Source organism: Rhinolophus sinicus, linkage group LG02 (genome assembly GCF_036562045.2).
Source record: "Rhinolophus sinicus isolate RSC01 linkage group LG02, ASM3656204v1, whole genome shotgun sequence".
NCBI classification, from domain to species: domain Eukaryota; kingdom Metazoa; phylum Chordata; class Mammalia; order Chiroptera; family Rhinolophidae; genus Rhinolophus; species Rhinolophus sinicus.
The window spans coordinates 191,340,893-191,358,038 of NC_133752.1; the positions used below are offsets into that span (position 1 = coordinate 191,340,893).

The 17,146-nt window shown below is 55.5% G+C and overlaps 1 protein-coding gene across 2 annotated transcripts; it reads right to left on the reverse strand.

The window, feature by feature from the left end:
- Positions 1–69: 69 nt before the first annotated feature.
- Positions 70–15,350, reverse strand: RAC2 (Rac family small GTPase 2). 2 transcript variants are annotated; one of them, XM_019753013.2, is made up of 7 exons: positions 15,176–15,345; positions 12,944–13,015; positions 6,541–6,658; positions 5,702–5,764; positions 5,069–5,228; positions 1,405–1,537; positions 70–824 (listed from the first exon to the last, which is right to left on the reverse strand). In XM_019753013.2, the coding sequence occupies exons 1-6, from the start codon at positions 15,208–15,210 to the stop codon at positions 1,407–1,409; spliced, it is 579 nt and encodes a 192-aa protein (XP_019608572.1). In that variant the 5' UTR covers positions 15,211–15,345; the 3' UTR covers positions 70–824; positions 1,405–1,406. The 2 variants fall into 2 exon arrangements, with proteins under 2 accessions (XP_019608572.1, XP_074182462.1); XM_074326361.1 differs by lacking the exon at positions 70–824 and having other exon boundaries at positions 1,430–1,537; positions 5,062–5,228; positions 15,176–15,350.
- Positions 15,351–17,146: the final 1,796 nt, after the last annotated feature.

The following is a 17,146-nucleotide window of genomic DNA, read 5'->3' on the forward strand; positions in this document are numbered from 1 at the left end:
AAGCGAGCCCTGCTGACATCATTTGAGCCCCCTGATTATGCTGTACCTAAAGTCATGATATTTCCAAACTTAAATCAATACATTTATTTTCTGCTTAAGCAGGTTGAATTGGGTTTTTTGTTTGCAGTAGCCAAAGTCCTGACTGGCAGGGTCTGAAAGTTTAAGACTCTCACAGGTAAATGCAGCTCAGGATCCTGTGAGTGGAGAAGAGACTTGAGAGACGGCAGGAGTCAGGCTGGACCCAGGCTTTTGACTGGCTGGGCAGATGCCCACAGAGATTGAGAAAAATCTGGTTTGTTTTGATCTTGTCTCGAAAGAAGAACTAAGACCAGAGGGACAAACTTCTGAGACCCTCATTTTAGCTCAGTAGGAGAACGTCCAGACAAGCTGGGCCATCAGTATTGGAGTAGACTGTCTCAGTAGGAGTGAGACCCGTTCCTGAAGTTATACAAATGGTGGCCAACAACCATCTGGACCAAGGTTTCTGCAGGGGATTCAGGTGTCAGGTGAGACAGGAGTAAATGGGTAAACGCTGCCATGTGGCACTGACCACAGTAATGCAAGGGTGGCTTATTGAGTCCTGGGGCTCCCCTCCTGCCCCTGGGAAGGCAGTAGCATGAGGGGATGGGCACGCGGCACCTACAAACTCACACCTTTGGGCCCAAGGGGGCGTCCAGCACAGAGAAGATGATGAACCAAGCTCTGCAACCATTTGCTAAGAAACGCCACAGGGAGGGGACAGCATGGCCAGCCAGGGTACCACCAGGCTTTGAGTGGAGGCCTTGGAGGGTCAGAACCATCTGGCTGGGAGGACTGGTTGCAACCTGGAAAGCAGACAGGCAGGGGGTGAGAATTTGGGGAAAGGCAAGATCTCTAGCCAGCTTTCCTGGCAGACGGCTCGTTCCCGCCTCCGGGCTTTTGCTCAAGGTTGTCCCTCCCCCTAGGACTGCCCCCCCCCCCGCCCCCCGCTAGTCTCGCCACACCAAGTACTCTCCATCCTTCTGCTCCAACAGTCTCACAACTCAGTCTTTCCTGCCTCTGCCCCTATATGCGGGTGTCAGGTCTCCCTGGCTGGACTGGGCCCTCCTAGGGATGGAGACTGAGGCATCGTTCCATCCCTCCTCCTCCCGCCTTCCTGCAGGGCCCGCAGAGTAGGAGCTCAGTAACCTGGGGTTTTCTCAGACCTTCACCTTCCTTCTGGGGACTGGGCTCACTGAGCTGGACTGGCTCAGGCAAATGGGGAAACTGAGGCCACTTCACTTCCCATTCCTGCCCTAACTGCCACTCCCAGTGAAACCAAGAGCCACTGAGCAGTGGCTGGATGACGCCTCCCGGCTGGAGCCTACAGTGTGGTGGTGGTGTGGGGTGGATGGGGTCTTAAAGCCATGGGGGAGGGGCTCTTACCCCTAGAGGATGCTGCAGGGGCGCTTCTGCGGCCGCGTGGGCTGAGGACACAGGACGGCCCGGATCGCCTCGTCAAAGACGGTTTTGAGGCCTCTCTGGGTGAGGGCCGAGCACTCCAGGTATTTCACTGAGTCTGGGGTGAGGAAGCAAAAGGGCGGAGGCCTAGGTCAGGGGAGGGTCCTGGGCAAAACCCCTTTCAAAACCACACAACTGCACCAGGCTGTGGGGGCCACCTGGGCTCTGTCACTCAGAGCAGGGAATTTACCTCTCTGTGCCTCAGTTTCCTCATATCTGAAATGGGGAGTTTGAATTCAGTGGGAGGAGTTAAGACCCACAAGAGCAAGTCTGTGTTGTTGTTTTGGGACACATAAGCCCTTAATTTGCGGAAGGCAGGCAGGCAGTTTTATACTTTCCTGGGAAGAAAAGGGCTCAAGCTAGTGACCGAATCTCTGCACACCTTAGTTTCTTCTAGAAAATAGCCACATACCTGCCTCCATGCTTCCCCCATGAGCCTGAGGCACTCACAGCCCACTCACCAGGACCTTCCAAATGTCATCTGACCATTCCTTAGCATCACCCCATTTTAGAGATGAGGAAACTGAGGATCCTAGAGGGGAGGCCACCTGTCCAAGGTCACACACTGGACCTTTGTCCTCCACCTCTGGGCAGCAGGGGGCCCTCAGCAAGAGGAATGGGACTTGGAAAGCTCCTCTTTCTCTCATAAGGAGCCGTGCCTCCTCCCACGTGACTACTCAGGGCTGGGCCTGGGGCACAGACAACAACAAGGGCAGGCCGAGCCCCCACTCCCAGGGCCAGCGTTTTATAACCTCTGAAAGGAACCTGTGTGCGTTCTGTGTCCACTATAACCCAAAGGAACCTGTGTCCACTATTGCCCTGAAGGGAGGAACTGCCAACCTCTTCTTCGAGAGGCCTGAGGTCAATTTCAGAAACAAGAGGAAGGCGAGGACCAGGAAGGGGGAACTTCGCCTCCTCACTGGGGGAGCCTGCTCTTCTGGGGAGAGGGAAGGACACAGACACTGATGGTCGACCTGCTCCGTGCCAGGCACCAAGCTAGGCGCTTCCAAAAACCCTATGAAGACTTGCTGTGATTCCCCACTTCCAGGTGAGGAAACAGGCCCAGAGAGGGGAAGCCACAGGCCCAGAAACATACAGCAGTGGGGAGGGGAGCCAGGATTTCAGGAGGGGCAGCCCCTAGAAAGAGGAAGCCCGCCAATGCCCAAGGCTGGGGAGAACAAAAGGGTGGGGCAGGGGTGAAGAAACTGAGGCTCAGGGAGGATACCACTTGCCCAGAGTCACACACTTGATTTCCCCCCCACGTGGGAGCACACTCCCCCCAGGGAGCCTAGGCAGTGGTCTCAGGGCCTGGCTGGCAGGAACGGAGCACCCTGAGATCGGTCCAGGAGTCTTGTCACCATAACCTTCTGTGCCTAGAAGCGCGTTACTGGGCATTTGGCTATTGTTTCTCTGCCAGGGATCATAGCCAGTGTCTACCTCGTCTTCACCCAACTGTCTCCTTGGCACCCACCACCCTCTTGCTCTTCTCGGCTCAGTGGTATCCAAAGCAAGGATCCTGAGCTGGAGGGTCTGGGCTTGCTTCAGCTCTGCCTCTGGTCTGGTCTAGGACTTTTTGCCAGTCCTCTCTGTGCCTCAGTCGCCCACCGGTCCAGGACATGGTGACATGTGGTAACTTATCAAGCTGAGGTAAGGGGCAGGGGAGCTGCAGAGAGGGCATGGGGACAGGCCAGGGGACAGCAGACGACCCTAATCTTCATGATCGAGGGAGCCAGGCATCCAATGTTAGAATCTGGTCTCTGCTATGTCCTAGCTGGGTGACCTTGAGCCAGTGATTTCACGCCCTGAGCCTCAGTTTCCTCCTCTGTAAGGTGAGGGTAATGAGTCCCTCCTTCATAGTTGCTCTAAGAATGAAGAGGGAAAATGCCTGGGCCCAGCACCCAGGAAGTACTCAATCTGTCCGCTGGGATTACCAGCTGGGATCAGAGCTGCCTCCACAACTGGTCACCCCAGGGCTGGGAAAGGCTCAGGTGGGCAGCAGCAGCTGCTGTCTTCTTCATCAGCTCTGCAGGCCTAAGGCCACCAGGCCTCCTCCCCCTTGACCTGGGCTGGTCCAAGACAAGTTCAAAGCCCCTGCCCCTGCCCCTGCCCCCACTACCACCTGAGATCAGCCTCAGAAGGAATTGGCTAGAGGCCAAGACAGGACCCCCAAGTCACCTCCTTATAGAGGAGAAAGGATGGTAAGGGACTGTGCAGGCTGGCTTGTGTGGATAGGGAGACCAAGACTCAGAGAGGAGCCACTGGCTCAAGGTCACACAGACAGTCACTGCCGGAGCCAGGACCAGACTCCAGAGTTTCAGACCCCTTCTTATCCCAAAATATGTGCCTTAAAAGGGAAAGGGTCAGCTGCAGGCTGGAGCGTCCATGTTGGGTGGAAGGAGTCCAGGGAGACAGGCTGGTGAGAAAGAAGAGAAAGCAGGGGTGCAATCCCCGATATTTGTGAGGCTAGCCCAGTGTGCCTGTGAGCCTGAGCCCCCAGGATGGGGCATGGGACTCTCAGCTTAAGCAGCAGCCTGAGGTCCCGTGGGGAAGATGGCCCTGTCACTAGGCTAGTCACGGGAAGGGGGAGGTGGTGGCTGCGGTTTCTCTTCCTGTGAAGAGATGTGAGTCCCCAGGGCCCTCCCAGTTCCGGGGGAAGGAAGAGTGGTGGGGCTGAGGCAGGGACAGGATGGGGAGGTCCGACAGACTCGGGGGCCAAACTTTGGGCCTGCAGGACCCTGGAGTGAGGCAGAGCACAATGGGCAGCTGGGTCACTGCTCATAGTGGCCAAACCTGCTGGTAGTCCCGGGCTCTTGGGCAAGTGCGCCATCCGTGGGCTGCAAGCAGGTCAGGGCCTGACCAAGGACAGCAGGTCCCAATGCCATGGGAGAGGCCAGACCCATCAGTCATCGCCTCCCTAGTGCAGGCAGGCCCGATCCACCACGAGGAGGACCCCAGCCAGCAATTTGCTGTTCTGTGTTCAAATCCCAGTTCTGCCACCTACTAGCTGTGTGACCTTGAGAAGTCACTTTACTTCTCTGGTGCAGTGATCAGGAGGCAAAGAGAAGTTGGGCTGAGAAGCCTTGGGGGTGAGGAGAAGGAGGTGAAAACAGAAGTGAAGGCCTCACCCTTCAAACTCAAGGCAGAAGCACCTCCTCTAGGAAGCCTTCCTGGAATACCTAAACTTGACTTGGCTGCTCACCTTCCAAGCAGCCACAGCACACCCCACGCTTCTGTCTGTGCAAAACACTTTATTTCAAGATCTGATTATGGATTATACTACTACTAACAATAACTAACACAGACTGCTTCCCAGGTGCTGCTCTAAGAACTTCATGTGTATTAATTCATTTAATTCTCCCAACTGCCCAGAACTGTTACTGTTGCCAGGTTTTACTGATGAGGAAACATAGGCACAGAGAGGCTTAGTCCTTGGTCTAGGGTCACAGAGCTAGTACACAACACAGTCAGGGTTTGAACTGCACAGCCTGGCCTGGAGCCCGTGTTTGCAATCACCATGAGGCTGAGTCAGGGCTCCACCGCCACCCCCACCCCCGCACCCAGCTCCCCTCTCTGAGCCCGAGCCCCGTACCTATCTCCTTGGCCAGTGCCAGGCCCTGTGGGTAGGTAATAGGCGCCAGTTTCTTCTCCTTCAGCTTCTCGATGGTGTCCTTGTCATCCCGCAGGTCCAGCTTTGTCCCCACCAGGATGATGGGTGTGCTGGGGCAGTGGTGTCGCACCTCGGGGAACCACTGGGCAGGTAGGCGGTGGGGGGAAGACAGGTTGTGAGGGGAGCAGAGGGAGCATGACAGCGGGGAAGAAGAGGGGCACCGAGTTGTGAGAAAATAAGGTGTGGGCATGAAGGTGTGAGGAGGAGAGACATGAGGTTGTGCAGCGAGGGGAAGGCACATGGTTGCAGGAAAAGAGGAGGCATGATTTTGTACAGAGATAAGAGGGGCACGAGGTTGTGCGGGGAGGCGAGAGAACAAGGTTAGACAGGGCACAGAGTAAAGTGGACACTCCCAGGCCCCCCTGAGACTCCCTTGAGTCTCATCCCCTGAGTCCCCCCAGCCTGAGTTGGCACTGGGGACCCTCTCTGCTCACACCCTCTGCTGCCCCCAGAGATAGGCTTCAAGTTATGGGTCCTTCCTTCCCTCCCTACCTTTCTCAGGGTCACCTGCGCCCGACTCCCCAGGCCCCTCAAGCCTGCCTCTGCCCAGCTCACCTTGGCACGGACGTTCTCATAGGAGGCTGGGCTGACAAGGGAGAAGCAGATGAGGAAGACATCCTGGGGAAGAGCAGGCAAGTGTTACCCATCGGGGAAGCCCAAGGGCGTCCCACCTGGGCCCCTCCCACACCAGGCAGCACTGAGCAGTGGGGCAGCCCAGGGGACGCTGAGGTTAGGGTCTGTCAGAGCAGGGATGCCCGCCTTCCCCTTCCACCAGGCTGCTGTTAGTTTATCCAGCACCTCCCAGAGGCCAGGGCCTGTCCTTAGTGGTTCGTCCTCACACAGCACCCTACAGCAGTGCTGCCGTCACCCCCATTCCACAGATGGGGAGACTGAGGCTACAGAGGTAAAGGGTTTGCCATCTGGAGCTCCAGAATCCATACTCCTAACCAGGCACTCACTGGTCCAATGTCTGGTTACCAACCCCAGCCCTGGAGGGTGAGCCAAGGACCCAGGGGTGCCCAACAGCCCCAGTGCCTCCTGCAGGCTTACCCGATCTCTTCTCCCCTGACCCAGCACACCCGGGGCTCACTGGCCTGGACTCCCTATTGAGGCTTCAGGTCTCCTTGCCCCACCCCCAGGGAGCCAGGTGGTGCCAGAGCCCATGAGGTGGGGGCCTGTGAAGACAGGCAGAGATAACTGGGGCCTGAGGGAGGGCTGCGGGCACGGGAGGAGTCCCTGGCTGTGCCCAAGGAGGGAGGATAAGGCAGAGTCCTCGAGCTGGACCGGAAGGAGAGGGTCAGGGTGCACCAAGCCAAGCTGGTCCAAGGGCACCCGACGCAGAGGGAACAGGGCGAGCAGAGGCCAGGCCCACAAGGCAGGTGGGGGCTGCACACCGTCTGCGGGTAGGAGAGCGGCCGGAGGCGGTCGTAGTCCTCCTGCCCGGCCGTGTCCCACAGCCCCAGGTTCACCGGCTTGCTGTCCACCATCACATTAGCTGAATAGTTGTCAAACCTATGGGAAGCAGGCAAGACGGAAGGGTCAGTCTCCAGACCCAGAGCTCGGGCCCTTCCAGGCCAGGCCTGAGTTGTTTCATGGCAGATGCTGAGACCCAGAGAGGGTCTGCAATGGAACCAAAGTCACACAGCACTATGCACTTGGGTTGCCTTTTATTTTATTTTTTCATTACTGATTCACCACACACAAAATTGTAAATGCAGGTAAGCATAAAAAGGAAACCATTGCCTCGATGATTAGGTTTCAGCCCTCACCTAGCCTTGGGAGAGGTGATTTTCCAAAGCAGTGTAACATTCCTTCCAAAGCTTGATCAAAATAGAGGTACCTACCTCCTGTGCAGGACACTGAGGCTGGTCACCCAGTATTTGCTGAACAAGTGTTTCTCCCCGTTTTAGGTTGGGTCCCCCATGCAATTAGGAGGTGATACAAGTGGTTTATTGGGGAAGTGAGCCCTGACAGCTACAGGAGGAGAGAGGGGACAGCAGCCAACATAAGGCATGCCAGTGAGCGTTTGCTACTGTGGGCAACTGGGGCTCCAGCCTGCGGGCCTCCTGAGAGACAGTGTGGGCTATGCTCAGGGTGCTCCCCAAAGAGGGCAGGAAGCTGGGCTATTTCCCCATCTTCCACTGGCAGAGGGATGTCCTGGGTGTTAATTCTTGTTTTCCAGCCCACCCCGAGTGCACACTGAAAGCCGTCAGTCACAGGAGCTTCGGGAAATACCACCAGCACACACTAGAGACACACAAGTGGAAGGAATAGGGTGGGACATTAAGTGACTGCTGAAGTCTCCTTGCCCTCAGAGAGGCCTCCAGAGCCATCAAATGAGCTTCCAGATTTTTAAAAAATTCAGGCCAATAGCATTTCTGACTACAGACATCCCTGAGAGCAAGATTCTGGTTTCTCATGCTGTGGAAGAGAAAACTGGGATCAGAGAGGTATAGTGACTTGCCCAAGGCCACACAGTCAATGAGTGACCAAACTAGATGCGAAGTCATTTCCATCTGATTCCACATTGAGTGTTCACTGCCCCGTGCCATAGCTGTGCTTCCTCAGATGCCCCCACACCCTGTCCCTGGGGGCTAGGGACACCACCTTGTCTGTCTTCATTGAGGTCACCCACTTAGGCCTGCATCCCCTGACCTGGCCCATTGAGACTTCAGGCTCTTCCAGCTTCTCCCTGTACTCTTCCCCATCACACACCAGCCAGGCCGTTTCCTGGGCACACTGCCCGCCTCCCTGCACCTGTTCACGCTGTGTCCCCCACCTGGAATTCCCTCCCCACCTCTCCTTATCCAAATATTCCCACCCACCCTGATCATGCGGTCCACCATAGTCTCCTATCTGTGCCTCTCTCTGGAATACTCTTCCCTCCTCTTTTCACACTTGTCCCCTAGTGATGCTTCAAAACCCTGCCCAGACAGTTCCTCCTTTGTGGGGAAGCCTCTGGGCCACCTCCAGGAGAGAGCTCATCAGTCCGTCCCTCAGGCAACTGCTGTACCTTCACCATGAGCAGACACTTAGTGTGCCCCTGTCCCGCCATGTGGGCAGGGCCGTGCCCACTTCAGCTCTGCAGCCTGACTTTTTTAACACACTGCTCTTGTTCAGCCCTGGAGCGTGTCTTTGTCACCTCTCTGTTCCGTAGATGGCCCTGCTCCTTCCTGCCTGGAAGGCTCCTGCAAACACCCGTCCCTAGCTTCCCACTCTTGTTCCTCCCACTGCCAGACTGACTCTTCCTCAATCCTTCCTCCAGCCCCATCTCAAAGTCATCTCCTCTGGGAAGCCTTTCCAGCTTAGTCTCTGATGCCCAGCCAGGTTGGGTTCCCAACCCAGCGATCTGTGGTCAATTCAGCACCCCAAAAGGGAGGCACCAAGCCTGGCTTGTTCTTCACTGCACCCTGAGGCCAGCACTGCATTTGGCATATTGTAGGTGCTCTGTACACCTACCCTGGGCACCACGCATACCACCGTAGGATTTCAGGTCCAGGGAGACACCACTGGGCATGATGGGCAAAGAAGGATCTGTGTTGTCTTTGACTTTGGCCAGAAACCCTCCTTTCGGATGACCTTAGGGTGTTGGAATACTCTCTCCTCTAATGTCCAGTCTGAAACTCTGGTGCCAAAATCCTCTAAAATTCCTTGAGCCAAAGGTGACTATCTTCTCTGAGCCACTCCCAGGTCCTTATGGGCTGTGGCCATGGGGAAAAAGCTGTGTCCCGGGACTTATGGCAGCACCGAGCATCTACCCTGGGACCAGGCAGAGGCTACGGTTCCTCATATGTTAGGTCTTAAAGTCCCATGTGACCCAGGCCAAAGGACCTTAAGTTACTCCCATTAGACAGACGAGGAAACCAAGGCCCCAAGAGGTTAAGTAACTTTTCCAAGACCAGCCAGCTCATAAGCAGAGGAGCTGGGATTTGAGCCCTGCTTCTTCCATGCCACCCATTAGTGAGCAAGCGAATGGGAAAATGAACCTGGGGACAGCCACCCAGAGTTGAGAGGGAACAGAGAGTTCCTGTGAAGACTCGTCCTGACTGTGTGACCCTGGGTAAGTCACCTAGCTTCCCTGAGCCTCACTTTCTTCACTGTGAAGAAAAGCCCTATCTGTAGGGGCCGCTAGTAGGATCCAAAGAGACAGAGACTTTCAAGCCACCCCCACAGGGAAATGCTGAGAAGCTGAGCGATCTCATGTTTGATGTCCCCACACACTGCCCCCCCCCCAGAGGACCAGCTGCCAGAGCCCGAGGGATTGCTGTAGAGACACAGTGCTCTGCAGCTCTCAGGGGTTCCCTTTCTTCAGAGTCCCACAGGCAGCCAGGACCAGAGGACCTTACACTACCACGGGGGCCACCTTCACTCTAAATTCCAAGTGAGGAAACTGAGGCTCACAAGCAGGAAGGGACTTGCCTAAGATCTCACAGTCAGTTGGTGGCAGGGCCAGGATTAGATCCTGTTACCCAATCCAGAGCCCATGTGGTAAGCATCACCACGATTTCATGGCTGGAGACTCAGTGGAGTTTGAGCTGGAGTGTGGGGCTGACCCTGAAATCTGGGAAGGGCAGGGGGCTCACATTTGCTGAGCACCCGGGGTGTGAAGTGCTATTTCAGGTCCTTCAATCTTAGATCATTTCAGTGGGCCCAGGAAGTAGATTTTACCACTGTTCCCATTTTACACATGAAGAAACTAAGAATCAGAGACTAGGAGTGACCGACCCAAGGTCACACAGCTGGCGTGTTTTCACCCAGAGTCTGGGCGGCCTCTTTCTGCATTCCCCAGGGCTGCAAACCCAGCCCTGACCCTGGAATAAAGTGGAGGAGGAAAATCGGGGCCGGTGAAAGGGGTGCCCAAGTTCTAGCACCTTCTCGGGGCAGATCAGAGCATCCCTTGCCTGCAATATGCTTAGTTCTGTTCTAGAAGCTGGTGCGACAGCAGTGAACTGGACAGACCAGAGTCCTGTCCTCCCAGAGCTCCCATCCTGGCAGGGAAAGTCAGATCAGGACAGGCTACCTTACCTCAAGTAGAGTAGTGGGATGGTGGGGGCCTGGGTGGAGTGAGGGGACCCTTTAGACAGGGGGTCAGGGACATAATACCTGAGCTGGGAACTGAATGATGGGGAAGGGGGAGGGCAGAAGCTTGGGGGAAGCTAGTGAGTCTGGGATGATTGGGGAGGAGACCATGTCATTCAGGGCTTGGAACAAATGCCAGGCTAGGAGGTGGGATTTAAGTATGAAGAGGAACCAGGGAAGGGATTGAGTTACAATGTGGCTCCATCTAATTTCCGTGTTTGAAAGCTCACCTGGGCTTCCGTTTGAAAATGGCTATAAGGACTGTTGGAAGGGGGAGACCCCTATGCCACAGGCACCCGAGGGCAAGGCCTTTCTGCCGTGTCTTTGTATCGGCAACACCCAGCATAGAACCATCCACAGAGCAGGCTTTGGTCTCCCCATCTGTGAAACGGGGATTTGACCTTGAGCTGTTTACCCACCCCCATCGGCTGGCAGTAAGCAGAGCTCTGCTCTCTGCTTATCTGATCCTGCACTGGCAGCATGTGCCTCCCAGGCCCAGCAAACCCTATCATCCCCAGCCCCAGAAGCTCTCCTGGGATATCTGGGCTGCCCCAACTCCACTCTCCCCAGCTGCCCCCACCCTCCAATGTCAAGGACTCAGTGCAGCTTATCTTCCCCTCCGGGTCACAGAGGTGCAGAGATTGTAGCAGGAGCCACTCTGGGGCTTGTCCAGAGCTGAGCAGCCTTGTACTAGAAGACAAGGGTGGCAGGCAGGACTGGCCACACACTTCACAGGGTCCAATGCAAAATAATAACACAGGGCCCCTTGTTCAAAAATGAAGAATTTCAAGATGGGGCTATGAGAGCATTAAATCAAGTCCAGGACCCTTCTGAGCGTGGGTCGCTGTGCAGCTGCAAAGACGGCACACCCCTGAAGCCAGCTTAGTCTCTGATCCAACTCCTCAGAGCATCCTGGGAAGGCAGACCTTGTCTGGTCCATTCTGTCTGTCCTCCTGCAGGGTTGTCCAGGATAGCCAAGTCTACCAGGGCCCAGTCTCTGCAAAGTGCTGAGAACAACTGGCTGTAGGTCCCGCCATCTTGCACCAGAGAACACACCTACCCTCTCCTGCACAGGGGAGGCACCCAGGCAGTGAGCTTGGGATCTCCCACCCAGCCCCCACCTCCTATAGAAAGGGAAACTGAGGCTCAGAGAGAGGCAGTGACTGGTCTGAGGTCCCTCAGCAAGTGGGCCTTCCAGCCCAACTGGGACAGGAAGATTCAGGAACACAGGCAGGGCCAGCACACTCCTGGTGCCAAGGGTCTTCTGCAGGCGCTATCTCACCTGAGTCCACACCCGCCTCACTGCTCAAATCTAGAGCCAGCCTTCCCTCGGCACTAGGAAGTACTGATAAACATTTGATGATTGATGGCAAACGGGCAGGTAAGAGGAGGTCTGGAGAGGGGTGTGTATTGACACCAAGCTATATGGGAAATTAGGGACCAAGACGGGGTAGAAATTGGTTTTCCAGGTTTGCTACCCAGGTTTGTCTGCCCTCTCCTGGATGCCTGGGCCAGGTCAGTGTTGCAGGGAATAAAATCAGTAGAGGTAGCACAGGGCATCGGTGAGCTTGGGGGCAGAACCTTTAGTGGCTGTGAGCCCCCCAGCTCCCCGTGAGGATCAAGTGAGATCACAGATGCGTGACATTTCACACAGGGGCCAGCACACAGCCCTCAAAAGATGGTAGCTATGATCAATCTTTGTAGGACCTCCCCAGGAAGTTCAATGCAGGTCAACTCTAAACACATGCTAGATCTTGTGTCTAAGACAACCTGTAGATTTAACTGTGCATAGACACCGCACTAAGACCAGGAAGTGACCTGAAATGAACAGGATAAGGTTCACTGCCCTCCATAGGCCCATGTTCAAAGGTTAGATAACATTACTCTGGAGAGCGAGAGACCCCTTCACGCTAGATCAGGAAGGCTTCCTGGAGGAGGACGCACTGGAGCTGGGCCTGGAGGTCTTAGACCTGTGGGTGTGGAAAAGGAAGGCACTCCAGGCAGAGGGAACGGTTTAAGCAAAGGTCCTGAGCTGGAAATGCTCCTGGAATGTTTGGTGAATAGAAGGTGGCCATGAAGCTAAAAGGGAAGGTTGAGAGAAGACCACGTACAGCCTTGAGTGCTACGCTACAGAGTTAGGGAGTTGTCCTGTGAGTGATGGGGGTCACTGGAGGCTGGGGGGGGAGGAGCTGGTGTTTCTCCCCTTATCCTTCCCTCCTGAGTTTGACAACCTTGCCTCCACATCCAACAAGAGGACGGGGCCTCAGATGGCACTGACGTCTCCCCCACAACACATATGTCTTGATGTCTCTGCTCCTGTCACCCAGGCCTGAATTGCCTCCTCCACCACCCACCCTGTCCCCCACCTCTACTTCTCTGACCCAGCCCCTCTTCCCACCCTGCTCCTCTTGCTCAGGCCAGCCTTCTCCAGTTCCCTCTTCCTTGTGGCCCTCTTGAAGGCCACCTGCTCCCCTTCGGCACCACCCCACTCTGACTCATTCTCTCTCCATTTGGGGAGCCCTCAGGCCTCAGCCTGACATCTCATCTCGGCCTCCCTCCGTGGCCAGATCATCAGGCAGCTCTGCCAGGCAGACCGGCTGGGGCATCTCCTGGTTGCCCGACCCCCACGTGCCCACACAGGAAGTGCCTGAAAAGAGGGTGGGCTTGGTGATGCATGTCGGCCATCCTCCGAGCACCCCACCTGCCCATGATACTCACACGGTGGGGATGTACTCTCCCGGGAAGGCGTTGGTGGTGTAGCTGATGAGAAGGCAGGTCTTGCCCACGGCTCTGAAAGACAAGACATTCCAAAGGACAGCTGTCACAGGCCCTGTCCGAGATACGGAAAGGTTTCGGAGCACCTGCCCCATTCCCTAGCCCAGCCCTCAGGGAAGACCCAGGCCCACCCTTTTGGCCTCAGTTTCCCCATCTGAAGATCCCCGTGGCAGTGTTTTCAAACCTGAGGGCCATAGAGTCATTTGGAGTGTTTGTTAAAGAGCAGACTTAAGGTCCTACCCCAGAGATGCTGATCCATGGGTGTGGGGCGAACTGGAAATCTGTTTTGAAAGAACTTTCCCAGGTGCCACTGATGTGGGACAGAGGGTAAAGGGCAGTTGGTACCCAGGAGACCTACTGGACTGGCCAATGCTGCAGGGCCCCTGGCGCCTGACCGGGGCTCTGCCGCCATAGGCCTAAGCTTCAGACACCAGATCTACCTGCCAGTGGCACGATTTGGGGCAAACCAGTTAACTTCCCTTTGCCTCAACTTCCCTGTCTAGAAGATAGGTATAAGGTGAGTCCATCCTCAGAGAGGTGTACTGAGAAGTAAATTAGATGAAGTCCATAAAAGAACTGGGCACAGCATAGCCGCCAGCAGATGTCAGGGAAAGCCTGTCCCTCCTCTACCATCCTACCTCACCAGAGAGCATAGCAGTTAAGAGCTCGGAGCTCTGGAGTCTGAGAGACTGGGGTTCAAAGCCCATAAGGTCTTGGGTTAAATTACTTAACTGCTTTGAGCTTCAGTTTTCCCACCTGTAAAATGGTCCTAGTATTAATTGGTAGGAGGATAAAACAGAGGATGGCTAAGCCCATTGCCTGACACATAGTAAGTGCTAAATAAATTGTGATCACATGCTATTCGTGCTTTCTTCCCCGCAGCCTGCTGGGCTGGGATGGGGCCCAGGTGGAGGCCAAAGGGGCAGCCCTGGCCCTCCCTGCTTGCTCCACTGTTTCGTCACTTCCTGTTCTGAGGAGTTGGCCTGCCTCTCATCCCCACCCTGCCCTCCCCAGGGCCTGCCATCAAGGTAACTTTGAATGCTGGAACGTTTTTCTTGGCTTCCGCCCTCCCCAACTCAGATCAGATACAAAGCAGAAGTGGGCAGGCAGGCAGATAACAGCCAGCCATGCATCAGCATCAGCTGAGAGTGGCCTGATCAGCCGCCCACCCCCACCGACCCAGGAGAGCCAAAGTAAGCAGGGGCCACAGGGACCCAGGCCAGGAAGGATCTGAGTCTCTTGAGGCCTCAGACTACCCATCTATAGAACAGGAAAGGTGGACAAGAGGCCTGCCCAGCTAGAACATGCTGGGATGTCCTGGCTTGCACCTATGGAAAATCCCAGGACAGACCCGTGCGCTGGACCCTGAGGTATTGTTGCTGGGAGGCATGAGAGATTGGCATTTAGACCTGTTATCTCACAGATGAGGAAACTGAGGCCTCCAGGGTGACAGGATAACCTGAGGTCACTAAATCTGACAGCTGAGAAGGTGTCTCAGCCTAGCCGGTCCCACGTTGACCCCCACAGTCACCCCCATCTCTCCGTCCCTCCTCCTTCCCTCTCTCTCTCATGTCCTCTACTTCTGCTCATCACTCACACACCCCCACATCCTCCCCAACCAGGCAGCTGTGAGGGGGAGGGGTGAGGACGCTAACATTTATTGAGCACACACTATGTGCAGGACAGCCCCTGAAAATGCCTGAAGTGACCCCACATCAACCCTGAGGACGTGAGCCTTTTCCCAGATGGCCAAGCTGAGGTTCAGAGATGTGCTGTGACTTGCCCAAGGCCACACAGCGGAATAAGCCAGTGACTAGGGTCCAGGTCAGCCTGGGGACAAAGGGCAGATTTTTGGCTCCCCACCCCCACCTGCATCCACAGAGTTGAAGACTGAGGTCCCATGGGAGACCTGCCCCAGCTCTCTGAGTGCAGGTGAGGGACCCCAGGCATCACCACCCACCGTCCTGTACCCTCCACCCAGGAAGTTTCCAGGGTGAGGTGGGCAGAGAGAGTGAAGCTGTCCTCAGTACCCCCGGGGGCTACCTCTGGTTCCTGGGAGAAGAAGGGACAGTTCCTCCTGGTTGCCTCCCAGGGACTCCTGTGGGGCAGGGGGCTTCCCCAGGGACACCAGGGCTCCTGGTAGGGGGCTGTGAGCAAGTTCAGCCAGGTACCTACCCATCTCCCACCACCACACACTTGATGGCCTGCATCGTGTCTGGGGCCTGGGGAGCGGCGGCGGTGACAGCTCAGGGTGTGGAGCGTTTCTGCGGGCACCGGGGGTGTGGAGAGCCTGGTGAGGGACCCAGAGCCCAGCAGCAGGGGGACAGGAGGCAGGAGGAAGCGGAAGCGGAACTTGCCTAAGCTGCTGCCCTCACAGCCGTTTGCAGAAGGCGGAGCATGCGGTCTAGCAGACCAGCGGGGGGCGGGGGGGGGGCCTCAGGTACTAGGCTGGGTCCTGGCCGCCCCAGTGAGCATCCCTGCTCTGGGGCACCAGCTGGAGACCTAGGGACCCTCTCAGCTGGGGACTCACTTCCATGGGCATGGCCAGAGTTGTTCTCCAAGAACTTGAGGTTTCCAAGAATTCGGTTCACCTCAATTCTAAGCAATAAGCATTTAGTAAGCACCTACTGTGTGCCAGCCACAGTGGCAGGTACCGGGGAGTCCAGGATGCAAGGGCTATAGCTTGGCCCTGGGGAAGATACGACCTCATCACGGTTGTCCATAAAACAAGACAGAAAGTGATGGAGTCACAGGGAATCTACAGGGAGGAGACCTAGAGTTACACAGAGGGAGAGCTGGGGCCTGTACGGTGGCATTCAAGCTGGCACTTAAATGTGGTGTCAGAGAGGGGGCACTCCGGGTGAGCGACTGCGTGAGCGCGATATAGACACTCCTCCAAACGGGGCAGAGTGGGAAACCCTGAGGGTGGGAGGATGAGAGATATGGGAGGAGGAAGATGAGGAAGGAAGGAAGACGAGGGTCAGCTGATGGATAAGGGGAAATAGGAGGGAAGTGACGGGCAGGGCCCCACGCCAGCCAGGCCCTAGGCTGGAGGGACAGTCCTGTGGGACCAGGCACCCTGGAACTAGGAATCATGGCCCACATTGAAGATGCAGAAACAGAGGGTCTGAGAAGTCAGGTGACTCCAAACTCTCCTGGCACCCCAGCTGCTGTCTGGGGGGACAATGGCTGAGTCCTGCAGCTCTTGAATGGAGTGCTCCCCCTAAGCCGTGGAAGACTCAGATCTGAGTAGTACTGGGACTCCCCAATGGGCTCCAAGTTCACTTAGTCCTTACTATAATATTGATTGCCACAGCTCCACACACACAGCACCTTCCCGCTCCAGGCACAAGGGGTAGGGAGGAGATAGGCAGAGCCACTGGTCATCCAGCCTGGACTCACTCGGGACAAACCAGGAAACTGGGGGAGAGTGTGGAGCTGAGGGGGGCGGGGGTTCTGCTGGGCGACAGCTTCCCTCCTACTCCCCGCTGTGAGGACAGAGCTGAGGATTCCCCCAGGCACCCAGAGGCTGAACCCTTCCAGAACTGTCCACACAAGCTACAGGGTTGGCACAAATGGCTTTTGCAGAAAGGGAAATGCAGCCGCTCCCACACTTGGTCAGTCAGTTACCGTGTTTCCCCCAAAATAAGACCTAGCCAGACGATCAGCTCTAATGCATCTTTTGGAGCAAAAATTAATATAAGACCCGGTATGATATTATATTATATTATATTATATTATATTATATTATATTATATTATATTATATTAAAGACCCGGTCTTATATTATATAAAATAAGACCGTGTCTTACTGTGTCTCCCCGAAAATAAGACCTAGTCAGACAATCAGCTCCAATGTGTCTTTTGGAGCAAAAATTAATATAAGACCCGGTATTATATTATATTATATTATATTATATTATATTATATTATATTATATTATAGACCCGGTCTTATATTAATTTTTGCTCCAAAAGACGCATTAGAGCTGATTGTCTGGCTAGGTCTTATTTTCGGGGAAACATGGTATTAACACCAGCCAATGAACTTCAATGTCTTTGCTCTGTGCTTTGCACAGGCCAAGCTGAGCGGGTGAAAAGCACTTCATGGCACCCAGCCTGGCTCAGGAAGGCCCAGTGTGCCCCG

Bases quoted from the DNA above. Each gene is read 5' to 3' on its own strand.
- RAC2 (XM_019753013.2), bottom strand. From the start codon at position 15,210: ATGCAGGCCATCAAGTGTGTGGTGGTGGGAGATGG. The intron at 6,659-12,943 runs GTGAGTATCATG...TGCTTCCCATAG, and splicing joins GGAGAGTACATCCCCACCGT to GTTTGACAACTATTCAGCTA. The intron at 1,538-5,068 runs GTACGGGGCTCG...TCCTCACCCCAG, and splicing joins GGCACTGGCCAAGGAGATAG to ACTCAGTGAAATACCTGGAG.